We start from the raw sequence: 26,589 nt of genomic DNA on the forward strand, positions 1-26,589 counted from the left end.
AAGAGAGGGAGAGAGAGGAGTGAGATGCCAGGCGTTTGTCTTAACAGTGCAGCAGCAGGAGTACAAATCTTCCAGGCTTTCCTTTCCACTGCAGACAAAACCATTCAGTGTGCGTTGTGTTCAATTAAAAACAGCAGCGCTTCCCCCGGACCGCTGCTGCTTCTGCTGCTGCAGGATTCATTCAGATTGTGTGTTTCAAAAGGTTTAAGGGGTGGGAAAAATCACACCGACTTGTCTGCATTTTCAAATTTTCAAGTCTGCAAGGTAAAGAAGAGTTTTATTCCCAAAATGCAGCTTTGTGAAGGTGCGTGTGATTGATGTGATGCTGGCACGCTGTTGGTAAATCACCACATTACACATTACCGCTTGTATGTATTCCTGTAGTGACTCAAAACATGCACTTCATAGTGTGTCTTCAGCCCTGTGGTGGAACAAATGATTCAGGGCATTTTCTCTTCTTCACAAAGGCGCTGAATGTTGATGACAATAGAGCTGCAGTCCCACCAGATTTGGAATTTTTCAGAGTTTTTCTGTTTTATTTTATATAAAAGTCGTCTAAAAAAAAAATCAACCGATGTGTGTATGTATTTTTGAAATAACATATAGAGAAAACAGATAGTTCTGCTGCTAATTTCTGATTGGATGAGCTGTTGCTAAATAGCCAATGGATGCACATGTGCAAAAAGTAATATGCACCAACCGCAGATGAGCACCAGTGATGCCATTTTACCCTGGGGCTTAAAATGCTTTACTTCACTGAGGATTTTTTTTTTTTTTTTTTAATAATTTTTAAAATTGATTTGAAATTATGCAGCATTTCAAACTTGCTGACCCATGCAATCACTTGAATTCACTCTGGAAGCCCTAATAGCCTATTAGATGCAGGGATCATTCTGACTTTAATGAACTGACACTAATTTTATGCATCATTACCTCTGAGCTCTTCTCCTACATCACTTCAAACCGCAGCCACTTGTGGCTCTGTTGCACTCCACTCTTCTTCTTCTTCTTTAAATCTTGGGGGGGCCCTCGGAGGTCCCCGGACCCCAGTTTGTGCACCACTGAGCTCAGGCAGCAGCTGAAGAAGCCCCCTTATGATATGGAGGCAACGCGCGTTGACGTGTCGCGCTGCGCTTGCGACCACTCGTCTCGGTATGCGTCTTGCGCACACACACGCACAGCGCTCTCATGGGGACATGCGGCCAGTAGACGCAGCCACGGTAAGTGGAGCTAGTTTCTACGTACACTTTTACCTCCAGGGAGGGTAGAACAACTTCCCCCAACCTCGATCTAGTCGTTGTTGTTGCTGCCCGTGTTGGAGAAAGGGAAGTTTAACAGACTTTTTAAAAAATATTTCCTCCTCTCCCTTGTTCGTCGGCACCACTCCGCCGTTCGCAGCCTATCCATGCAGATTGCGCAACGCGGCGTGTGATAGCGCAGAAAAAGCGTGAAAACAATTCAGTATTTTTATTCTTATTCAACACCAGTGTCGTCAGTGAACGCTTACTTCGGCCACCTCATCATCTTGCTTTGCTTTGGCCATGCGGGGCTTCTCCGGGGAGCACATTTCAGCCTCTCCACTTGGTTAAAAAGGGGGATTTTTACGCAACAAATGTCGTTTTTTCTCCAACCCAAAGCCACATCTATGGCTCTGCTCGACATTCACTTGAGTTTTTCTCTTTCCCCAACTTGAATGTTTCGTTACTTTGAGGGCCAAGTGTGGCGCTTCGTCCCGTGTGTGTGTGTGTATGTGGGGGGGCAATGCGCAAAGTGTGTGGTCTCCAAGCTCTCCACCCCCGCAGAGACGCACGGTTTTGCGCGCACGTACGCACACACGTACAGGCGCGCACATGGGCCGCACACGCGCGCGCGCGCACACACACACACACACACACACACACACACACACACACACACACACACACACACACGGTCGGGCACGGGTGTCTCTGGGTCTCAGGAATGCGCCCGGCGTTTTTCTCAGTATTTTTCACATTAGGAGCAGTTTGGGAACCGCTCTCAAAGCCGCTCTCAGAACCGCTGCCACCAGCGTCAAGTGTGGCGAAGTGAAACGTGCACATGCGATTAAGGTTTTCAGAATAAGTCGCCCTTAAATCCAAGGATAGTATGACACAAGTTCACAGGACTTTATGGTCGAAGTTAGTTTAATTTGCATCAGTTTAATCTAAATTGTTTGCCTATTTTCACTTGATTACTGTAACTGCATCATCAGAATCTGCACTAAACCTTCAAACATGCTCCTTTACAAACACATAACATTCATTTCTTCTTTCAGTTCAATTTCAAAACCTAATTCCTTGCATGTGCATATAAAGTTGGCCACTAAAGCTCCTTCTGATTATATTGTCATTGCACTGATTAAGCTTTTTTGGTCTGTGAAACACCAAAAAATGAAAAATAGATGTCTTAAAACTCAAGGTGTCTTTGCAGAACTGGTGTTTGTCCAATTAAGAGTCCAACACCCAACAACAATCAATACAGAAATCCAGGAAAAATAGTAAACCAACTCAGCTGAGAAGCTAGAACTTAGTGATATTTGGTATATTTGCTCTAAAAATGACTCAAAATGCGTGACTGATTATCAAAATAACTGCTCAACAACTAAGTACCTTACAATTCCAGCTAAAATATCGAATAATGGTACTAGGTGTCTGCAGTTAGTTTTTCATGTAATTTTGCCATTTATCCATATGTACTTTTACAGAAATCCAAAAAAGGCAAATCTTTGGTAATATTTGGTGTCTTTGCTTGGAAAAATGACTCAAAGTCTTAAGTGATTAGCAAAATAACTGCCAAACTAGCTAATGTATTCCATGAATAACAGCACTGCTGTGCTGTAGTTGCTGTTTTAAACAGAATTTAAACATTTATCATTTATTTATTTCATTTATTTTCAACTCACTGTCACACCTACAATCAGTTTGCAAACTTGAAGAAGTTAAACGATCGTTATAATTTATTTTTCCCCTTATTTTCATTGTTTAGTATCAACAAAAGTCCATCATCATCATACATAAAACTACTGGACAAACTGTTTTCATCACAGCAGCTATTTTTCCTCCATTTCCCCCAAGCTGGGTGCTTTTATTCTGAATGCAAAGAGGCATGTAGTTCCCAGTGAACTCTGGCTGGCTTAACACTACAGAGGGAGGGGGGGGTAGCCCCTGCCTGGAGAGGAGAGAGGGGGAAATTCTTGTGTTTTTGGTATGCGATCACCCAGCGGAGAACCCATGACTGAAAGGGAGGAGGAGGAGGATTGGGGTTGAGTTTAGGATACATTCCTCGCCTTCCTCTTTAAGGTAACCACATTATTGGAGCTCCTCACATGACGCCTCGACCAGCTGATGCATTACAACTGGACAAAGTGGTCAGATGACCTCAGCACTGACAACTATGGTACACGGATAGCGCCGAAAAACGACAAATCCTAATCAAAAAAACACTCCAGCCATCCCTGAGAAGAATTAAACAGACAGAACCTGAGCGAACACTGAAAACACAACTTCTAATGTTAATGATTTCATCTCTGTGGTTCATTAGTGGCAGGTTTTTAGTCTCTTCTGATTGATGATGATTTAGGGACTGTATGAAAATTACTGGCATCGAAAGGAGGAGCAAAATGATACATTTGGATTTTAAAAAACAGGCATCTGTTAACATAGGAAAAATTGCAGCACTCCTTAATTGAACTAATTTCAAACATAATATGCGAACAGTACTATTTTTTACCCTGACAATGTGCTAAATTTAAACTTTAACGTAACAGAGAGCAGTTAGCATAACAGTTCCGCTTAAAAAAATAAGGTGAATGTTGGCTTTTAATTAGGGATGTCTAATATTATCAGCCCAATATTGGAATGAAAATATATCGTTATCATTTTTTGGGTTGTTTTTTTTGCTTATCATGAAAACCAATAAAATAATGCCTGGATTTCACCAGCATTTAACGACACGCAAATGATGACATCATCAAACTGCATCGTGAAGCGTGTAAACAAGTCTACCACATATATCAGTATCGGCTGATACCGGAATGGGAAATTTAGAGTTGGACAATATCGGCATATCAGTTATTGGCAAAAAAGCCAATATCAGACATCCTTACTTTTATTTTAGAAAAACTGAAAAACAATGTTCAATCCTTGCTAGCTGAAAAATCCACATTTTCTGACATATTTATGACAAATCTAGCTTGTAAAAAACAAAAAACCCCCTCACAAAGACGCGATTGTTCCTCTTTTTATGATTCATGACGCAGATATAAAAAAGCACGTAGCTATGCTTTGTCAACGCTGAGAGTAAATTTATCAACAAAACATTTAAATTAGACATTAAAAAAAAATCTCCTTTTCAGACCCCACCCAGCTCTAATAATTTGTGCGCAGCCCCTTGAAAACTCCATCCACGTCATTAGTTCTATCAAATTGCTTTTACCGTTATCAACATCTGCCTGTAAACCTTCAGGTGGTCACACACACACTCACACACACACACACACACACACACACACACACACCCACACACCCACACCGGTGTTAACGTCAGAAATTTCAGAAACACAGCGACATTACATCTGACATATTAAATGGTGCTTGCCAGATTTGCATAACACAAGCCGAGCGCTGCCTGTTCTTCAGCATCTCTGTCGAAGCCATAATCGCCCACTCACTAACGACAATTACTATAATGGACTGATTGTTGGATTATGCCGCGAAAGTGGTTTTAGCACACATCTGCATAATTGTTCTTAGCATATACGCGCTCGTGGGCTCCCAGCTGCCATTAGCCGTAGCGGAGAAGAGAGTGATTGAGGAGTCGCTTGACGCTCGAAGAACAGCGGCAAATTGTGCACCAACTGTGTGGGTGTTTTAAGTGTGGGGAGACTGTAGCGGGGTGGAAATGCTCCTAAGCATTGTCTTATTTAAGATCGGTTTTGGATTAGAATTGCTGCTCACTGATAGAGGAGCTTCGTGAGGGCATGAATGTCAACAAAAGTTCAATCTTGGGGTCAACCTTGACTGTGCAGTTCAGTGGCGACTCGCTGCTGGTGCACAGTGAAAAAGCATGAATCTGAAAAAGGAACATCATGCTGAGTCAAGTTTATAAATAAAGGGTCAGAAATGAAGGTTATCCAAGTAAACATGTCGTCTTCAAGGAATGATGCAAATAAGCCGAGGGCCAATTAGAGCACTAGAGGCGTCCTTCCTCAAGGTTTATCAGCGGGGTTTGCAGCTAAACTGTAAATTTCAATAGAAGCTCAACCAGACGGGCTTTTTAACCCTCGTGTTGTCCTGCGGGTCAAAATTGACCCGTTTTAAAGTTTGAAAATGTGGGAAAAAACAGAAAAAAATTCATAGTGAAACATTTTTAACATTTTTGGGAAATCTCTGAACATTTTTTGGTGGAAAAAAAGAAATGTTAAAAATGTTTCTTAATAACATTCACAAAAAAAATCAACCAAAATCCAGCGAAATTCACTGGATTTTGGTAGATTTTTTTGTGAATGTTCTTAAAGAAAATATTACAAGTTTTACTGATATATATGTAATCACTTTAGATATTTTTCGGATTTTTTTGGAAGATTTTTACTCATTTTTTGAAAGTATTTACAAGAATTTTCTTGTCAAACTTGGGGGATTTTTTTTTTTTTTTAAATAAAACTTGTAAGGGAAACTTTTAAGGAATTATTGGAATTTTCTTCCTGAAGGTTTTGCAAATTTTCAGAAATTTGTGGAATTTTGTTGCAGAATTTTTCGATTTTTTTCAGACAAGGAAACAATATTTTTTGGTGCCTGTAAATGAAGACAGCAAGAGGGTTAAATATTCTCAATTCATCATTCCTATTAGTTTTGCCATATTTGATCACATTGGGGTAACTTTTTAACATTTATTCATCAAAGGTTTCGCCAACTTATGCAAAAGACACATTTTACTGAAAATGCCACAACTTCTTTAGTGATGTAATTGTTAAATGTATTTATTTAAATATTTGTCTGAATGAAGAAGACGACTTTCTGCTGTGCGGTCTTTGTTCGAATGCTGGTGCAGCTTTCGTCAGAAATCACATTAATGTAGCTAACGTCACGTGACCAACAGATGGACAGACACATCCGTAGTGCATGGGGGACTATAGCAGCATGAGCCAGATCAACAGCTGAACACAGCTTTCCACTCACAGTCTCTGTATAAACATGCAGCGAGGCTTCAGGAGGGAGGAGGTGGGGGGGCGCAGAACAGAGCAGCAGTGAGGAAATCTGTCCCACTCTTTCCTCCGTTAATTTCTTAATCAAATTCAGCGGTGCAGGGATTGAGAAAAAAAAAAAAGAGAGTCTGCGCCGGTGTTTTAAACAACACCTGAAACCTGCACACACACGGAGGCCGCCGGTAACATCTCCTCCTCGTCCTCCTCTCGTTGCTCATCTCTTGAAAGCAGGCCAACATCCCACACACACAAAAAAAATCATGCTCCCTCTTCCTCTCTCCTTTTCTCTGAACAGCACTCTGTGCTAATTACTCTCCGTTTCCATGGCGATGGGTAGCACCTCGTTTTTTGGGTTTTTTCTTTTTTTTTTGTTATCTTGGATAGCCCATCACAAACATGCCACACATCATTCGACAGGCAGTTTGTCTTCAATTCCACTTTTATTAATATTATCTGTAATTTATCATGCAATTCAGTGAGTTTTTTTGTATTTATTAGTTATCCAGTGTGCCTTTAGTCAACTGTTGATGGAAAATGTAGGTAAAAAAGAGTTAGAGCAACACTTCTGCATCACTTACTCATTAAACACAAGGCAATTTCTCTCAGAGCGGTTAAAAAAATCAGTTTTAAAGTCAGATTTAATAGCACTGCAGTCCTATTTCCTCTCATTATGAGCTCTGGCTTTTAGCACATAACACAATTTTCATCCAGAGTTTTGGTTATTTGGCAAGTTTCTGCATTTCAGTTTCCATCCAGCCTTTTTCTCGCCGCCTCGACATGGGAAGTTGTGAAAAATATGACGTCTATTCAGATGTAATGACTGTTGTCGGGTTGTTGTTGTCAAATCTCGTCAGTCCGGTCCCAACGAGGCAGATTTATTTTGTGTAGCGTTAAACTTTTGCACATTTGATGCTTGTTTGGTCAGGAATATTTAAGATTTGAAGCCAAGTTTTAAAGTAATTTTCACAGTTATGTCATATTTTTTTCAAGAGACATTATTACCACCAATTATTATTGATTAGTCTGTTAGGGATTGACGTTCTACAGTATATTGAATCATCAAAAGTCTATTCAGACTGTATGAATGAGTCCCTCCCTCCCCTCCGTTCAGATATAGGGCTCTGGATGTCACACATTAGGCTGCACATAAGTGAATCATTTTGACACAGTCGCACATTTCTATATATAAACGTGTAACTCACGAGGGGCAGAAGGCATGGGGGGCGGGAGGGTAACATTGAAACCGGTCAGAAAACCAGCAGGGGTGGTAATTACAGGGGGAAGAAACAAGAATGGAGTGCCTTTGAGTAAAACCTGAGAGCAGGATGGAGGGGTTGAAAGAGCTATAGCCCGAGAAAACGAAAAAAAGAAGAAGAAGGAGGGGAGATTATGGCAGTCTGAGTGGCCCTCGGTTCATTACTTATTAAACACACAGGAATGTGATGTCTCCGTCTGAAGGCGGCAGGACTGAAACTGAATTTTGACTCAGATTTAAACAAATGTGGGAGAGAGATTTAGCATCTCCAGGCAAATTGCAGATTCAGATCAGATTACACCACTAATGTGCAGAAACATCCTCAATAAACCCCATAAAAGCTTCAGTTTCTTGTCTTCCTTTAAATCATATTCGAGCGACGTTAATTTTGCAACATCAAAATGTGGTTGAAATGTGGCTGGAGATTTAAAAAAAAAAAAAAAAAAAGTGGGCCTACACCCCTCCTCTTTGCGCATGCCTTAATACCACAGTATCCTCAATGACCCTGGGTTTTATGAATGGGTAGCAGGGAGCTCTGTGATTGGCTGAGAGCGGCAGCCAATCCGGCTGGATCATTCGCGACTGAGGTGGGAGTGGATGAATGGACATGTTGGACCTTTTTAGAGGTCAGGACCCAGTGTGTGTGTGTGTGTGTGTGTGTGTGTGTGTGTGTGTGTGTGTGTGTGTGTGTGTGTATATTACTCATGTTTCAGGGACCTAAATGTGTGTTCAAAGTCACATTAAGGGGACAGAACAGGAAGTCCCCATAAGCCACTAAATTTTAACCCTCGTGTCGTCCTGTGGGTCAAAATTGACCCGTTTTAAAGTTTGAAAATGTGGCAAAAAAAAACCAAAATCACAGTGAAACTTCTGATGTCCACATTTTCAACATTTTTGGGAAATCTTTGAACATTTTTTGGTGAAAAAAAAGAAATGTTAAAAATGTTTCTTTGAGAACATTCACAAAAAAAAATCTGGATTTTGGTTGATTTTTATGTGAAGGTTCTTAAAGAAAATATTAGAAGTTTTACTGATATACATGTAATCCCTTTAGATATTTTTAGGATTTTTTTGGGAAACTTTTACTCATTTTTTTGAAAATATTTACAAGAATTTTCTTGCCAAATTTGGGGGATTGTTTAAAAAAATAAAACTTTTAAGGAATTATTGTAATTTTTTTCCTGAAGGTTTTGCAAATTTTCTGAAATTTGGGGTTATTTTGTTGCTGTATTTTGGGATTTTTTGTCAGACAAGGAAACAATATTTTTTGGTGCCTGTAAATGAGGACAACCGGAGGGTTAAGGTGAAGTTTTAAGGTTAGGTAAGGTCTCTAAGTCGATGAAATGTCTTCTGAAGGCACGGAAACGCAACCGTGAGCATTTGTAGACGTGTAAGTGCGAGTTTCACACACTGACCTACTTGGTTTATGGCAGGCATCTATACATAGCTGTGGGAAACGCAGCCAGACAATCGGCCCGGTTAAAATTAGCAGTCATGGCCACCTGTCTGCTTCTCAGAAAGGCGGAAACGCCAGAGCAGGGATGGAGGAAGGAAAAAAGAGGGATGAGGAAGGGGGAGAAAGGGTTGGAGGGCATTGATCACTCTGCCGGTTTAACTCCTTCTCTCTTGTGCTTTCTCTCCTCTCTTTTTTTTTCCTCCCCACTGCGACACAGGGAGACATTGTTAGGTGGTCGGGATTTGAGGACGACGGGTTGGGGGGAGGAAGGGTTGGTGGTCCGGGCCAAATGGAGTTCACATACCACTCTGCTGGAGCACTGCCAGATTTCACAGTCCATATAGGTGGAATATGTGTGTGTGTGTGTGTGTGTATATATATATATATATATATATATATATATATATATATATATATATATATATATATATATAGGGAGAGTTATTCCAACTTTTTTGGGCCTTGATCCCATTGAACACCTTGCCTGGCGGCCAGCACTTAACCCTACTGCATGCTGAGCAAAAAGGGATGACAAATGGAGTAAAAAGAGAAAAAATTTGCACATAATTGCACATCCATTCTGCCACTCGCACCCCTCCCCACGCCCCTGTCACTGTATCGCAAAAAAAACCAACAACTCAAGTTTCCTGCCTTTGTCGTTTCAGACAGCCAGCAGGAAGTCTTCGTCTTCTTAACTGACATTCACATAAAAACTGGCATCTTGTTTCCTAGAATCACGATTTCTCAGCCCACACTTTGTTCCTGCACGCCTCCGCCCAAGAAAAAGTGGGCGGAGAGGCGAAATGCTGCAGATAAGTGAAGTACAACAGCAGAAAAAATAAAAAAAATAAATACAGAAGTACAGTACTCATCCACACTATTTCTAATTACTAAATAAATTGACTGTTGCTGCTTGTTTGAAGGCAAAATGTAGGATTCTGCTGTCCTTTTCGTCCACTAATATTATAAAATACCCATGTGACATCTTTCTTTTACAGGACCTCTGTCAGACGTCGAACAGGACAAGTCCTCTCCAGGAAAGACGATGGAAAAAGTCCAACAGCAGCGTCCATCTGTGGCCGGCAACACGGACGCTGCCATCCAGGCTCAGCCAGCCATCTTGTTTTGAAGTAGAATGACTGTAAAAATGAGATGTTGGAGGAAATTTAGCTTCTTTCCCACATGCACCTCAATGTAAATGTTCTTTACAAGGTTCAAACATTGTTTTTCAGGGATGAGAATGACAAATGGAAAAAAACTCTGAAAATGTCTGCCGAAGCCCCGAAGCCCCCCCCCGAAAATAGGCGGATGTTGTCATTAACATAAACAGCGAGAGATGTTTACAGATAGCAATGCCGATTTCCGTTCTCACAGCTGTATCTGATTTTGCAATGCGCGTTGCCGAAAGATGTCGGCGGCGGGATGGTCATCACAAGCCTCGGCTCGCGACGCGTCGGCCGGCCGCTTGCCTACCCCCCTACAATTTTCTCAACGGATTTACACGATTCACAAAAACTATACTTTCGGCGGAAAAAAACTCGGAATTCCGCGGAAAATTCTCATCCCTGGTTTTTAGATCAACGGAGCCATGCTAGCAGCTACATAAAGCTGTTTTTCGACACAGCAACACTGTCAGCTCAATGCTAACGTTAGCATTATGCAGCCTTCAAACAGGGATGTTACTGTCGGCATTTAGAAGCTAATCTTTTAGCAGGCTAACAAGCAGGAAGCTCAAGAAATGTAAAGGCATAATGAAAAAATGAGGCCACAGAGTACTAACCTTTTCCCTACACATTATGAAATTACAAAGACAACCTTTACATGAATAAAATGAGAACATACGTACTTCCAAGCCAGTGAAAAATGAACTCCCACTGCCTTAGCAAACATGTCACGTCAGCCTGTTAGCATATCAAAGTGTGCTAATTAGACGGTAATGTGAACACCTAATGTAAATATCCGTAGTTTAGCAGGTGTTGCTCGATGAAATGACTTGCTAGTAAGACTTATCCTCTGGGTAATACACATTTCTGTGCTACCATGGCTAAAAATAACTCATACCTTCCTTTAACAGTTAGCTTTTAGTGTATTTAGCATGTTAGCATTTCAGCTAGCGTCATTTTATGGGAACAACAGGACGTATAGTGCGTTTTGTTGATAATATTTACTTGTCACCCCTCTTTAAAGTAGTTTTAGAGGTTTTTGGCAGTTTGAGCTGTAATTTTAGTTGCTTATTTACGCTTTGAGAGGCAATATCGTGAGAAAGTCACATAGAAACACAGACGAAGGTGTTTTCCACCGCTAGACGAACATCAAACAATACATCCTCACCTGTGATGCTGCAGGAAGTGAGAAAAAGGTTTAATAAGCCCTGCAGAGCCGGTACACCGCAAAAAATATCTCAGATGGAAAAGTGACGCCAGCAAAACAACCTTTTCACTCGTTTCCTACAGAAGAAATTAGAAGGGTGTAGGTGCGTGTGGGAAAAAGGCATCTTTTGAGTTCAAACTATGGCTCAATTGCATGATTTTTTGATTTTGTGAAGACATTTTGTAATTAGGAAAAAACTGCCTGCCAAAAAGCATGTTTTCTTGTTTCATTACAAGCTGTACCCCACGTCCTCACCTGTATTGTATCAGCAGTGGCCTCAGCATGAAGTTGTTTTCCTCCTCATCATTTTCCTGTCTTGGCTGGGCCACCATTTTGGCTCCGACGGAGGCAGCGGAGCCACGGGGCGCCCAGCGGTTGCTCAGTAGTCAGTGTAGATCCTGTGGGGCTGGCAGCAGCTACATCTGGCTACTGGGTCTCTGCTGGCGGCCGTGTTATTCAGGAATCCTCACTGTACGCTTATCATATGTGCAACTGCTCCGCTGATGTACTTTGAGGATCCTTTCAGACGGGTTTCTGATGGGATTAGCGTATTATTTCCTACTGGTGTTTTCTCTGTGTAGCTCACACCCTCTCTTTGTGATCTTTTCTGCTTTTAAGTTTTCTAAGAAATGTCTCAAATGCTCACCCACTGCGAGGAGAAAAAGCCCCCCGTGGAGTTAATCCGAGGGTGCACGGGTGCTTCAGAGGACAGCGAGAATGTGTTTCTTAAAATTAAAATGAAATTGATGTACTGAGGAGCGCGGTGAGTTCTGGACCTGGCATACAGTGTAGGATTCTGTGTGTGTCAGTCTACAGCTACATTGTCTGCTGGGTTTCAGGCCTGTACTCGAGACACGTCAGCGTTTTCTCAATTTTTGTGAAATGTCAACATACGTGTATGAAACAGCATGGATAATTTGACAACTTTGTGTTTATTGACTCATCATAAAACATTCTTCAAACAATAAAACAATTTTAAATGTCCGTTTCTGTACAATGCTTGCTAAGCAATTTTATTTATATATAGAAAATGTAAGAGGAGTCGTGTTAAAATGACAAAACTCCTTCAAATTTAATGGCAGGTACTCTGGAAAAAATAACAGCATTCCATCAACAAATATTTTCAAGCAATAAATATGTATTTATAAATAGTGTAAATTTACATCAAGATTAGAAACATAACGAAACAAAAAAAATCACAAATTAAACTTAATTCCATAAGTCTATGTGCAACCCATTTTCTTTGTGACTTGGCTAGTATGTTTTTTTTTTTTCCAATTTTTTAATATATATATATTTTTTTACCTAAGAAACAGAAACACTTTTGAAAAGAACAAGACAAAGATAAAACATAAAAGCTGTAAAAAAAAAAAAAAAAAAGGAGGAAAGAAAAAAATCATCTAAATTCTTCACATTACAAATTTTTTTGGAGATTTTGCTGTCCAAAGAGTCTTAAAATTACTATCTACCATACAAAAAAGACCAGTTAGGCTAGTGCTCCTTAAGAAGGAAAGAACCGAAGAAAATTGGGGTAAAGTTCTAGAAATCAAAGCCAACATTTCATCCTGTTACCAGAATAGAAAACGAGAAAAAAAAGGGACAGAGAGGGAAGAAGAAGGGTAGTCAAGTCAGTAGTCTTTTTACGGGTGGTGTTGCCAGTTGTGACAGTTAACAAGTATCTACAAAACATTTTTAATCACGCATTAAGAATCCCACTCCTCCCCCTCATTCCCCCCCGTTCCCAACCGTATTTGATTGAATCCTCCATTAAAACAGGGCTGAACCATTGTCTCTAGAGGGGGCTGGGAGGGGGAGGAAGGGAAAAGAGAGAAAACGAGTCCTGTTATCGAGCTAGGTTGGCGCCCCCTTCTGGAAGAGGCCCGAGCCCCGGCGCTTCAAACAGGTTGCATAGACAGACACACTGGCCGCCTCAGCCTCCAGCCGTCACTATGGAGACCAGCCATATGGGAGGGGGCGGTGGTGAGAGTGGGGTGTAGGGGGCGGATTGAGGAGGGGGAGAGAGACGGCCTTGGCTTTCCTGAATATCAGAAATGCTCCGTGTATGTAGAATGTTTGTACTTTTTTTTCTTTTTTTTCCTTTTTTAAAATCTTAATACAAGTTCCTGTAAATGGGCGTTTTCACGGCTCCACAGCAGAAGAAGGTAAGAGGAGTCACCTAATGTCAAGATGAAGATGAATGAAGAGGAGGGGCCTGAGGAGGAAAGTTGAGACAAGAGAGTCAGCGAGGCCATTCAGTTCATCAACGTGAGGCCTCTGGAGTAATTTCCCTCATTGTTAATACATACATAGAACAGCTGTACGGGTTTACCTAAAAGTCACATTTCTCTGTTGGCATTATATGAAATAAAGTGTCGAATTTAAATATCTAGCTTTGCACTAATTTGTCAAAACCACTTTCTGTAAGACGTGCAATTCTAAATGGGAAGGCAGCCCTAGAAAACCTGCTGTTATTAAGTCCAAACATAAAAAAAAAAGTCACTTGATCACTGGGTTTTATTTGGTTGCCATCAGCACAAGTAGCACATCAATTAATTCCACAATATATGTGGGAAAAAAAACAGTCCTATCACGTGCTCATTTTTTTTCAGTTCACACAAGAAACCAGTGCTTTAGGTCCGTCCCCTCCCTTGCTCCGATGACTTACTAATGTGAACTGGTCGTAGACCTGCATCAGGTCGTCCATCCTGTGCTGCTCCAGCACCACAAAGTCGTCCAGCGTGGCGCTGCCTTTCCGGGCGCAGTCCTGGCAGTGGACCACGTACTGCTTCTTGGACAGCAGCTCCCGGCGCACGAAAAGCAGGTTGAACACCTCCACCTGCACAGCGCACAAACACAAACACACACGAGGTTTCTGTCACACAGAGACCAAATCCTGGAGCTGATCCACAGGCAAAAAAACAAACTGAGAGCAGACGTTTAATGGGATGTGGACACCTTTCTACTCACAGCGGAAAACTCTGGATTCAGATAAAACCATTAGCAGACCCCTTAATTAACTCAAACAAAAACTGAGTCGGCCTTTATTTCAAGTGCCTCGATGCTGTCCAAAATCAACAGAATACACGGAGAGTACAAAATTGCATGATGAAATATATGGTTTCCATCCTCAGATGCTTGATTAATGTCAAAGCTCTCAACTGTGGGATGAAACAGTTTAACCCTCGTGTCGTCCTGCGGGTCAAAATTGGCCCGTTTTAAAGTTTTAAAATGTGGAAAGAATATATATATTTTCACAGTGAAACTTCTGATGTCCACATTTTCAACATTTTTGGGAAATCTTTGAACATTTTTTGGTGGAAAAAAATAAATGTTAAAAATGAATTTCGCTGGATTTTGGTTGATTTTTATGTGAATGTTCTTAAAGAGAATATTAGAAGTTTCACTGATATATGTGTAATCACTTAAGATATTTTTAGGATTTTTTTGGATGATTTTTACTCATTTTTTGAAAATATTTACAAAAATTTTCTTGCCAAATTTGGGGGATTATTATTTTTTTAAAAATAAAACTTTATGGGAAATTTTGAAGGAATTATTGGAATTTTCTTCATGAAGGTTTTGCAAATTTTCAGAAATTTTGTTGCTGAATTTTTTGATTATTTTTTCAGACAAGGAAACAATATTTTTTGGTGCCTGTAAATGAGGACAACAGGAGGGTTAAATGTCTCATCATCGACATTTAACCAACACTATACAGACACCGGTACTGAAATGCAACATCACTTTTATTCTTTGTGAATCCTGAGTTGCCAATTACAGCAGAAACACAATCAAGGGACAAATACGTTTGGTTCTAATCCAGCATGCATGGCGTAGAGGAATAATCGGGATGTGAGCAAGAACACGAGCCAAGACAATTATTTTCCACTTGAAAATAAGTGTGAGCTGCAGAGCTAGAAATGTGAAATCCTGTTAAAATTCACACCCCTGATGCTGAAATGTTCCCGGTGAGCTCACTGACCTCGCAGATGGTGCAGTAGTGGGCCGGCTCGTCCCTGGTCCTCGGCCTCAGCACCGTTTCCTTGCCGGCCGACGCCAAGGCTTCCTTCACCCACTGGCACTGCTTCAACGTCCGCAGCAAGCAGTACCTGTGATCAGAATACGCCCGTTAAGTGCCAGAATGAAAAAAAATCAAAAATTAAAAAACTCCAGTTTATGCAAGAAGGCTGCAGAGCCAAACATATAATACAAACAATCTGCTCGGAGCTTAAAGCGAGGGATCCTGTGACTCACTTGATCATCTCAAACAGCTTGTGGTCGGACACTTTGATGTTGCGTGCCATGTTCCAGGAGAGGTGCACCATGGGAACCATGGACTTGACACTCTGGAGCTTATTCCACTCGTATCGCTCCACAGCCAGCTTGTACTGGTGGGCTAAAAAAAATAAATTAAAAAAGCAGTTTAAGATGTAACATTTTGTGCAATATTGTCCATGCTCATAAAGGACCAGGTGTAGTTTATACTGTAGAGCAGGGGTGTCAAACATGTGGCCCGTGGGCCAAAACCAGCCCTGCAGAGGGTTCAATCCGGCCCGTAATGTAATATAAACATTACAGAGAAGACATTAACTGCAGATTATAAATTGTAAAACTACAAATTTAAAATAATTCCTAGACCAAAACAAGTTGTTTTCATCATAAAGTAAAATACTAGATTGGTCTTTTGTAATTGTGTCTCATTTTTGTAATAATTTCTCGTTTTTGTTGTTTTTTTGTCTTTTTGTCCGACTTTTGTCATTTGTCTCATGTTCTTGTCATTTTGTGTTTTTTTGTCTCGCTTGTGTTTTTTGTCTTCTTTGTAATTTTGTATTTCACTTTTTACATTGTTTTGTGTCATTTACGTAATTTTTTGTCTTGTTTGTCCATTTTTTTGCCCCATTGTAACTTTTTTGTCAATTTTTTTGTTTTGTGTCATTTATCTCATTTTTTGATTTTGTGTCTCGCTTTTGTCATGTTGTGTCTCATTTTTGCAATATTTTGTCCTGTTTTTTTGTCTGACTTTTGTCATTTTGATCATTTAGTAAAATACTATACGTTTCAGTTCCAGATACCTGTGACTAAATGTTGTTTCTTTGTAGATCCACTGTGATCTGATCAGCTGTAATGTGTAAATGATAAACTGAAGCATAGTGTTGTTGAAATTGAACTTATTATTTTTCTTCAGAAATTTCAGGATGTTCAAAATGTTTTGTGAAGACAATTCCTTAAATGTGTACTTTTTTTGTACTAAAACAAAGGAAAAATTTGGAGTTGTGGTTATTTATGGGTTGTTATTGGGATTTTACTGGTCCAGCCCACTTGGGATCAAACTGGGCTGAATGTTGCCCTGAACTAAGATAAATTTAACATCCCTGCTGTAGACCAACAACTGTGAGTCCTTTGACAGTATTAGAAAAGATGCAAGTGTAGTAAAAGCCATCATGTGGATAAACAGGTGCACTTAATTAGTATGGAGTGAATTCAGGCATACAGATGACTGAAAACACGTCTGATGCGCATCTAGAGAGAAAATTTCACCTGTAATCAGTTAAAAAGGGCAATGATCTGCTGGGAAGACATTTCAGATGTTATGATAAGGTCATGAGCATTTCAGACATAATTCTTATTCAACATGCTTATCAAATTTGGGTAGTTTTTGGCAGGTAAATGTAGTTTATTGTCGTACATGTATGACAATACGGAAAAAGGAAAAAAAGCACGAGGATGTAGAAAAACATAAGACTGTGTCCGATGTGTGTGGAGTTGCCGTTTCTTGTAATCCCAGACGTACCGGTGAGAGGTCCTACGTTCCAGGCGATGTTGTTGCACCAGCCAATAGCCTGCACCCAGTGGACGGTGCCCGTGTTGAGCCACACCAAGTCGCCCGGCCGCTGGATGAACCGGTAGACGGGCACGTCGGCCTCGTAAAGGTCCTCCAGGTTGGGCCACCACGAGCCCATCAGGAAGTTGATGTTGTTCCTGGAGGGGAGGAAGGGAAGGAGTTCAGATGTATGCGATGGCGAGAGGGGGAGGGAAATAATCCTGTCCGGTCCGTCTTACTTTTCACAGAAGTTGCTCATCACTCCCCAGTAGGGCTCCGGCACAGCAAACCATTCACAGTCTCCTGGTCCGATGTTGATGTTGACGGCACAGAAGTTGTTGTGTTCCTGGTGACCTGGAGCGACAAACAAATGGAAAAACTTTACTCAACAATTCTACACTACACCAATACAGGCACACTGCTAACATAGTGGAGTAATAACATGTTCCAGACCTGGTATCCTGCTCCCAGGCACCTTCATGTACAGCTGGACCGTGTTCATGCCCAGGATGGTGTGACCCACGTGGCTCAGCAGGTTGCCGGCCGACACGACTCGAGCAAAGGCCGGGAGTTTGCTCAGCTCCTGGAGTTGCTGTTTCCACCTGGTGGAGAACGTACGAGAGACGAGTGGGCATGATGAGAGTGAATATGGAATGTGTCATGCATCTTAGAGAGAAAAAAAAAAAAGTGTTAACCTCAAGATGTGGCAGATGGTGAAGTGAAATCTATACTCACTTTCTTTCGTCCGACACGTCAATGTTGGTTCCAAACTTGATGTGTTTCAAGGGCCCTCTTCGTTTGCGTGCAGCACTTAAGACACAAAGAAAAAAAAAGATCAGTAATTAAATTAACCCTTGTGTCGTCCTGCAGGTCAAAATTGACCCGTTTTAAAGTTTGAAAATGCGGAAAAAAATATATTGTCACAGTGAAACTTCTGATGTCCACATTTTCAACATTTTTGGGAAATCTTTTAACATTTTTTGGTGGAAAAAAAGAAATGTTAAAAATGTTTCCTAAGAATATTCAGAAAAAAAAAATCAACCAAAATCCTGTGAATTTGGCTGGACTCATTTTTTGAAAATATTTACAAGAATTTTCTTGCCAAATTTGGGGGATTTTTTAAAAATAAAACTTTTAAGGGCAACTTTTAAGGAATTGTTAGAAGTTTCTACCTGAAGGATTTGCAAATTTTCAGAAATTTGGGGAATTTTTGGATTTTTTTCAGACAAGGAAACAATATTTTTTGGTTCCCGTAAATGAGGACAACAGGAGGGTTAATGACAATATATTGCAAAAAATCTAAGCATGTTTATAGGATTTCCAGTTAGAAAAAATGTCTAAGGATGATGACATACCTCTCTGCCGACGCTGGCTCTGTGTCCGAGGGCTCCTTTAGTGCCTTCTTTTCATTCTCCTCCTGAAAACAAACCAAAAATCACATTAAATCACTGCCAAATCTTTTTTTCTGCATTCCTAAATCTCTCCAAAGTGATGCAGATATATGAATTCTGCATGAGAAGTGACAGAAACTCACCCGCAGGGATTCCTGGAAGGAAGCAGCCTGATACTGGGCATATTTGGCGATGGTCGTGTGAGCGCGAGCGCTTTCGCAGCGCCACATTTTCTTGGTGCCCGTCGGGTCCCAGTTCTCGTCGGCAGGCTGCGAGAGCTGAGTCCAGACCTCCACCAGGTGCTCCGGGTTGGCCTCGACCAACGTCTTCGTGGAGAACAGACCCAGATCTGAAGAGACAATGAAGCGGGAAACAATTCAAAACACTTATACTCGCTGTGAAAAACATGCTTAAATAAAAACACTTACCCAGTTTGAGAGCTCCAGCCAGGCCTCTGATGACAGTGACGGGGTTGGAGGGGTTTGTGCAGAATTGGTGCAGTGGGGGGAAGAAAGCATCCCTCTTGTTCTCCAGCTGCTCAACAGGCAAGAAACAGCAAGTTGAAGGATTTCACAAAGCACTATAACAATCTACTAACTACTAAAAATCCCATAATATTTGATAATTTAGCCTGTTTTTCTAGGTTTAATGACTCAATCAGCTTTCTTTCCTGTGGGTGATACTCACGTAGATGCTGGGCGTGGGGGGGTTGAGCTTGTCTTTGGGCAGGGCTGGCGAGGGTGGAGGGGGCAGCCGTGGCGGGGGGCACTTATCGAGGAGTATACTGCTGTTGGAAAGACCGTTCTTCCCCAGGTTTCTGCACATAAATAACGTAGAGAGTGTTGTCATTCAGGGCAGACAGGTAAATGATACACTAATAAAATAAAGCAAACAGGACTGGCAGGATTTACAAAGTAGTGGGAATCACAGCTTAATAGACAACACTAGAATTTCCCCAAATACAGTGATATCACAATAAAGCAACTTTTGTAAAAATTGCAGCTACTATTGATGCGACATCACAAAATATGTCCAACTGAAGATGAAAAGTAACTCTAAAAAGGCAAAAAAGCAGGACTTAATTATGAATTTACTGCACTGTGGTGCCAGTTTGTGTGTATTATCAATAATATTGAAGTTTAATTCAATTAATAGTGCTCTTAATTCCCCCTATGAGTCTCTTCTTCACCACATTCTACTGAACTTCCATTCACTTTACCCCCAACTATTGATAAGCACCACAACAAAGAGTCATTAAGCAGTGACTCTGGGAAGTGTCTGCATGTTTTATTAAAAATATCCATATTTAGTGCCACTTTATTGACTACGAAGTGCAAGAGAACATCATCAGACACCTACATAAGGATATCAGCTGCATGAAAATTAAATTAAAAAGAGTGTGATGCCAAATTTCACCAAATAAATGTAAAATATAGAGCACTCGTTTGTTTCAAATGAATAATCTGCACTGACTGATATCTGCATGGCAACAAGGCTGCCCAGTAGCCTTCGGTGTTATTGACAGTTACATAATTATTAGCCTCTGGTTCTGTAGTTGCGCTGTAATTCCACTGGGAGGAGACATGTTCAAAACAAATCGCACACTTCAACTGATCCTCCTCACATTTGCACTAAATGCAATACAGAGCTAAATTCTGCTGTCAGTTTGGAAAACAGTAGATGCACAATATGATGTTTTAGCTAGTATCTGTAAAGCTTGAGACAAAGTGAGCAAAGTGGACACATTTTCAGACTTCATACTCATTTGCACTAAAGCAGTCACCCATTTCTTCTAATCAAGCTCATTTATATGAGCACACAAACACGGTTGAGTCCGTCCTTGCCAGAATCAACTCAGTTGACACTTTAAGCCCTGCTTAAGTGCTTGGGAAGCGGAGAATTTTACACACGCCAGAAATCTGGTGCAAGGCTTATGAACTTTGTGACCTGGCTATGTGTGACTCTGCCTTTGTCAACAAACCGATCTCCCTGCCAAGATGATCTTTCCTGCCAAAAGGAATTAAACAGGGCCAACAGGTTACAGCCTGAGTTCATCTGCAGGACACCAGGATGTGAATAAAAAACAACGAGGCATTCCAGTCTCACCTGCAGGCCTTCAGCACATCTGTGGAGCTGGGGTAGATGGATATCGAAGATGATGACGATGAAGACGAGGAGCCGTGTCCGTGTGGAGGCGTAGCTTTGAGACTGGTGACGGTGGGTGGCTCAGCCTTCAGCGGGCTTTGAGAGTCCTCAGAGATACCTCCTTTGCCGTTGCCGTTAACGGCGGGTGCAGTAGACGACATGGTGGTGGTGGTGGTGGTGGTGGTGTTAGTGGTGGTGGTGGTGGGACTGTGGGCGCCTGCTTGGGTGTGTTCTGAGGATTTGGGTGACGGTGTGGCGGTGGATATGGCAGAGATGGGCGAGGAGGCAGCCGAGCTGCCCTGTGCGTGGGGGGTGGAGGGCAGGACGGCGGGGTGAATGTTATTGACTTTCTTGTGGGACTCTGGCGTGGCGGCTGCTGTGGATGCAGTCCCTTCTGACAGCCCCTCGCCCTCCTCAGGGCCCTTCCCCCCCGCCAGCAGGGCAGATAGCCTAGGATTGTCTGCGCTAAGGCTCGGCTTCTCGCCACTTTCTGACACCTTGCCGCCATCCCCCGAGTGGACGTGATTGGCTAGGCCGTCTGCCTGCGCTGTTTTGCCGTCAGCTGACGGCAGCGGCAATGGTGTTTTGCCCTCGGAGCCCCCGTTGCCGAGGGACGTGGCTGTGGTGTTGCCATCTTTGGTAGCGGACGCACCAGGTCCTGCTCCACCTGAGGTAGAGGAGTTGGGGAGGGAGGGAGGGTATGGGAGGTGGTTATGAGGCTGCTGCCGTGGCGATGGGGCATTAGTGGAATGTCCAACCTGATTGTTGGGGTGCACAGGGGTGGTGGAGTTGGGGGTCTGGGGGTGAGAGAGGGTCCCCTCACTGCTGGAGCCTGTCGCATTTGGAACAGACCCCTTCTGAAGCCCCTAAAGAAGAAAGAAAAACATAAATGTTACACACCAGAAGCAGAAAGTGCAGATAGAGTGTACAGCTCATTAAATCTTTAGAAAATCAGTCTTCTGGTGAGGTGAAAACATGGCCTTGTGGACATGTCCTTTTACTGCGACCTGTTGTCTTGTGATTTATTGTCCTATGTATCACTGTTAGGTCTTTCTTCTCTTTAGTTTTTTTCTTTTTGCCTAGGGACTGCAGATGAAATTTGCATTGTTGCTATAATCCGGCATATTTACATCCATTGCTGTATAAATAGATGTTCATTAATGTGCACTGTCCCCACCAAATAAATGAATAAATGTAGCTATACCACTGGGATAATTTGTAGATGTGATTTTTATACATGCTTTGGCTCCGTACCACAGATTAGGGATGCATGGAAGAATTAATGCATACTTTAATTTAAGAGTCTCATGGGAGGGATTTCACAGCTTGTTTCATAAAATCACTTGATTCTACTCGATGGTTTCTGACAGTTTTTACAATGGAGCCAAGTAGGTCAGTAGGATAAAACAGATTTATATCCATTACTTAACCGAGCGACAGTGAACTTGCCAGAGGGACTTTTAATTTTGCATGTTCTGTCACAGGCGCTCGAACAAAGACGAACAGCGAGTGAAGAAGCGTCTAACCTGAGAGGAGTTTAGGTGCAGGGCCTGGCGCGGCATGGCGTCCTGTGTTTGCGTGCTTGTGCAGGTGTGAGGTAGCAGTGCTGCGTCGCCGCTGCCGGCAGGTTGCAGGTAAGGCACGTCTCCGTTGGGTCCTGTGGCCGTGGGCCCTGGCTTATTATTACTACTACTGTTACTACTACTGTTACTACTGTCACCCACAGGGAGAGAGTCCGAGTGTTCGTGTGTCCCAGAGCCCACGGGCCCGTTGGCCAGCGGCTGAGGCGGGCACAGGGGCCGGTGGGGCCCGAGGTGGGGCCGCGTGGGGTGGAGGCTGGGGTTGGGGGAGGGGAGGGAGTTGGCGGTGGGGCCGTTGGGAAGCGAGGGGCGCACCTGACCTCCTGAGGCATTCTGTCTCATCTGTGGGAGAGGAAAAGAACATAAAAAAACTGTTTGAAACTTAATGACAGCTTATCTGTTGTTTATTCTGTTAATCTGAATCTGGTCTGAGAACCAGATGGGCGAGCTGAACCACTGAAAGACGACTGAGTCAGTTAAAAAAACACAAACACATGTCGACATTCACATTCTTACCTGCACTCACTTGTGGTTTGGCACGTAATACTATACAACGCCTACACTACACCACACACAGCGAGAGGGATTTGAGTCGCCTAAATCAGGTCTGAATAAAACCGGAGGATCATAAATCACAGAGTTTACACACTCTGGATTAGAGAGTTTATTTACTTTAAGATCACAGGTAAAGCCTTTAACCAATCGGTACACAAAATCTCTACAGTCTGTGCTTAAAGGACTGAAGAGTGGATCTTCATGCATACATGTTAAAATGTGTATCTGATGTTTTGTGTAAGCATCCATGGGTGCATTGTAAAAAAATGTTTGTACATTTTATAGCGAAAAACTGTCAAACCATGACGGCAAAAATCTGTAAACTCTAAACAGTTTGATGCAGTTTATGTAACACCGAATCACCGGAAATAACTTAATCAGGAGAAAAGTGTTTATTTTTAGATTTTTTTTCTCTTGGAAAAAATACATTTCCCGACTCCTGCAGTTTTTAACGGAAAAATGCCGTAATCAACAATATCAATACATTTCTTTATCGTAAATGTAGAAAATGTTTTACTGTAATTTTATGGTAGCGTTTTGGCAACCACAGCTGCCATAATTTACAGTAAAAACTTTTTTTTTACACTGTATGTACTGTATATGCAACTTAATTCTTGTTTTGTGTCTGTAAATAAAACACCATGCTGACATATTATTAAGATAGATTTTAAAGAACAGTCATGAATCCTAGATGCAGCTAAAATGAAGGCTTAAAAAAAGTATTTTCTTGTGCCACTGACACTTTTAGAGCAAAGATTATGTACCCTACTGTTCGAAAATTTGGGGTCATCCAGGCAATTTCATGTTTTCCATGAAAACTCACACATTTATCCATGTGCTAACATAACTGCACAAGGGTTTTCTAATCATTAATTAGCCTTTCAACACCATTAGCTAACACAATGTAGCATTAGAACACAGGAGTGATGGTTGCTGGAAATGTTCCTCTGTACCTCTATGGAGATATTCCATTAAAAATGTCCAGCTAGAATAGTCATTTACCACATTAACAATGTCTAGACTGGATTTCTGATTAATTTAATGTTATCTTCAGTGAAAAAAACAGTTTTTCTTTCAAAAATAAGGACATTTCTAAGTGACCCCAAAGTTTTGAACAGTACGGGAATACATCTGGTGTAATATCTTTACCTGGTGCTGGTGCTGCTGCATTATGGCGAGCTGAGCCTCCAGCTGCTCCAACATCTGTAGCTGTGGGGGCTTCAGGTTGGCCCGGTTACTCCGCAACTGCTCCAGCACCTGCAAGACAGGCGGCAAGAGTTGGAAACCTCACTTGACTTCTGTAATGGCCCAAGCTAAAGGATAAAAAGATAAGGAGTGTTACCAACCTGTAATTTCTGTGGGGAGAGGTACCAGTTGGGGACTGGCTGCTGTGCTGGATTACTGGCCCATGAATCGCCCTGAGGGGGAAATACATGATGATAAGGTGGATTGAAAGATTGAAGTACAAAACTGTAACTCTACTAGTGGTTATAAACGATGCCGCCACTGTCGTATTTACCTTGGCGGGACTGGAGGCTCTCCTCCTCTTGGCCGGGCAGGACTGGTCCTCCACTTGGCCCAGCGAGCCCACGTGAGGGGGCAGAGACTGACCCGAGCCCCCGCCCTCTGCGCTGTGATTGGGCTTGCAAGCCTGGAGGGGAAGGGGATGGAGGGAGCGCAGGCAAAAAGGGAAGCAAAACAAATGTAAAGAGGAAAAGTGGAGAGACGCAAATGGGCGGACAAAATTAAACAAAAAGTTACAGAAGAGGAAGAAGAAGTGGGGAAATTAGGTGGCAACGAAAAGCAACGAAAAATTTAAAATAAGATGAAAGGGGGAGTGAAAAGAAGCAATTAAACATGTTATCAGGAGGTAGAGCAGCAATGGGAGAAAGCAAGCAAGAGGGAGAGATGGGAAAGAGAGAAAAAAAAAACGAGAGCAATACTGTGATTCTGTGTCGGGCGTTTTAAAAATCACGTAGAACAAAAAACACTCCTGTGTGTCGAAAAGGTGTTGCATCATAGGGCAACAACAGCCCCCGGGGCATTCCTCCAATTTCGAGGAATGCTGGTGGAAATTCACCACTACTGCTTCTTATCAACATAATGCTGTCTGTATGGCCAAATTCACTGCACTTGTAGCTGTTTAGAGGCGCAAATGCATAACTTAACCTTTTAAGCGAAAGGTTACGACGAATCCCACGCACTATCAGCCTTACTATTACCTCTGAGGAAGCCTGCCAGGCAGATGTGACTGCTTAAAAATTTGCCATGTTTTGTTCCAGCTGCTATAAAAATCAATACGCTATGAAGCCTGCTAGACTTTTCCTGCTTGAGCGTGGAAAATAAATAGCATTTGCATGTGTTGCATTTAAAAAAAAGCTATACGTTTGCTTAGTAATGTGCCATTTTTAAGTTCAAGTCAATTTCCCCAGCTGCCAAATCAACATACTCCAGTTCAGTAACACAACAATGATCACACACAAACAAGGACACACAGCAGAACTACCGGCATCTACCGTATGATGGGCAAGACTGAATGAAAAGTGGTAATGGAACACTAGGGGGCATTGCTGGGGCATCGTGAGCAGCTGCAGGACATCTAAGGTCAGCCACTGAAGGGATAGTGGGGTGGGGGGGGAGAGAGAGAGACAATGGGAAGCCTGGGAGCACTCTACGACAGCACGACCTCACCGATCACACTTTTTGGCCGGGTCAAAAGCCAAAAAGGCCAAAATGGCAGCAAGTGTGAGAATTTAGAAACACAGCCACTTGACTTCGAATACTTATATCTCTGCCGAATCGAACCAAAAAAGCAGATTAAGAGCAAGAAGCAGCGTGTGGCAAAGGTTCAAATAGTTTTGCCACCTTAAACTGGATTTGTTGATAGACTGTAGGGAGGTGGTGGTGGTGGTGGAGGAGGGTAGTAATCCTGAATACCACATTAGATTAAAAGCAGGATTAAGAGAAGGAGAATAGGAAAGAATGAGCGAAAAGCCTCTGTCGATTTGTCATTTTGCTTGAACTGAGCGTGATGGGTGAAGCCGAGCGCCTGCTGGGGGAAAGAGAGGGGGTGCAGGAGTGGGTAACACTTGGCTGGATCTCTCCACATGTCAAACGGATGCCATAAAACAGCCACGATATTCCAGTTGGTATATTCTAGACGCCAACTGGAATGAAGCATAATAAGTAGTTTATGATTTACACATAAATCTCCAATTTGAGGGCAACAGAAGGTATTTTTTGTCGGCTTCTTTAGACATCCGTGTTCACACAAACACGCAGACGAGGTGGAAGGTGGAGTGAAGCTCAAGCGTTACCCATCGGTGAGAAAAAAAAAAACAGTACATGCGCATGTGTTGACCTTCTGTGTGGTGCGTTCGAGTGCCTATATGTGTCTAAGTCAGAGGTAAAAGAGCGGAGGAGGAAGAAGAGGGGGGAGGGTGGGGTAGGGGAGGGAAGGGAGTGAGGTGCAAGTTGCTCTATCTGGTCTCTCACCTGCTGTGGTGCACTGCTCAGGCCTCCCTGCCTGGAGGTTAGCTCAGCTGGGATTGGTAGACTCCACGCCTCCTCAATAAGAGGGAGCATTTTACTTTTACCCTGTAGGCTACTGAGCTGGGGGTTATTCAACTGAGCCTAGGGGAATGGAAAACGACGTGAAAAAACAAAAAAAATAAAAAAAAAACAAAACACAAGCCTTATGTTTTTTTGTTTTTCTCTTCAAAAAATAAAAAATAAAGAAAAAACGATGACCTCAACACAAGGAAATGATCAGCAATGGTAAATAGGTAGAGGT

At 42.1% G+C, this 26,589-nt stretch overlaps 1 protein-coding gene and 1 long non-coding RNA gene across 5 annotated transcripts in view; one reads left to right on the forward strand and one right to left on the reverse strand.

Annotated features, from left to right (window-relative positions):
- The first annotated feature begins 816 nt into the window (after positions 1-816).
- LOC129348253 (uncharacterized) lies at positions 817-12,301 on the forward strand. Its single transcript, XR_008600727.1, has 2 exons — positions 817-1,220; positions 9,933-12,301. It is a non-coding gene; the product is annotated as an uncharacterized LOC129348253 (long non-coding RNA).
- The window catches only part of LOC111575440 (histone demethylase UTY-like), a 31,833-nt gene continuing 17,461 nt past the window's right edge, over positions 12,218-26,589 (reverse strand). The window contains exons 13-30 of one of the 4 annotated variants that reach the window (XM_023280570.3): positions 26,292-26,429; positions 24,316-24,447; positions 24,143-24,214; positions 23,946-24,053; positions 22,188-22,583; positions 20,623-21,527; positions 19,204-19,333; positions 18,945-19,050; positions 18,660-18,865; positions 18,481-18,542; positions 17,861-17,935; positions 17,579-17,727; positions 17,365-17,479; positions 17,096-17,283; positions 15,559-15,700; positions 15,287-15,413; positions 13,970-14,140; positions 12,218-13,516 (exon numbers count right to left, since the gene is read on the reverse strand). In XM_023280570.3, the coding sequence (XP_023136338.2) occupies positions 13,487-13,516; positions 13,970-14,140; positions 15,287-15,413; positions 15,559-15,700; positions 17,096-17,283; positions 17,365-17,479; positions 17,579-17,727; positions 17,861-17,935; positions 18,481-18,542; positions 18,660-18,865; positions 18,945-19,050; positions 19,204-19,333; positions 20,623-21,527; positions 22,188-22,583; positions 23,946-24,053; positions 24,143-24,214; positions 24,316-24,447; positions 26,292-26,429 (3,252 nt within the window). In that variant the 3' untranslated portion in view covers positions 12,218-13,486. Of the gene's footprint in view, positions 14,141-15,286; positions 15,414-15,558; positions 15,701-17,095; positions 17,284-17,364; positions 17,480-17,578; positions 17,728-17,860; positions 17,936-18,480; positions 18,543-18,659; positions 18,866-18,944; positions 19,051-19,203; positions 19,334-20,622; positions 21,528-22,187; positions 22,584-23,945; positions 24,054-24,142; positions 24,215-24,315; positions 24,448-26,291; positions 26,430-26,589 lie in introns of all 4 variants that reach the window. The other 3 variants (XM_023280569.3, XM_023280572.3, XM_023280571.3) reach the window with 3 other exon arrangements.

This window comes from Amphiprion ocellaris, chromosome 24 (genome assembly GCF_022539595.1).
Source record: "Amphiprion ocellaris isolate individual 3 ecotype Okinawa chromosome 24, ASM2253959v1, whole genome shotgun sequence".
Lineage (NCBI taxonomy): Eukaryota > Metazoa > Chordata > Actinopteri > Pomacentridae > Amphiprion > Amphiprion ocellaris.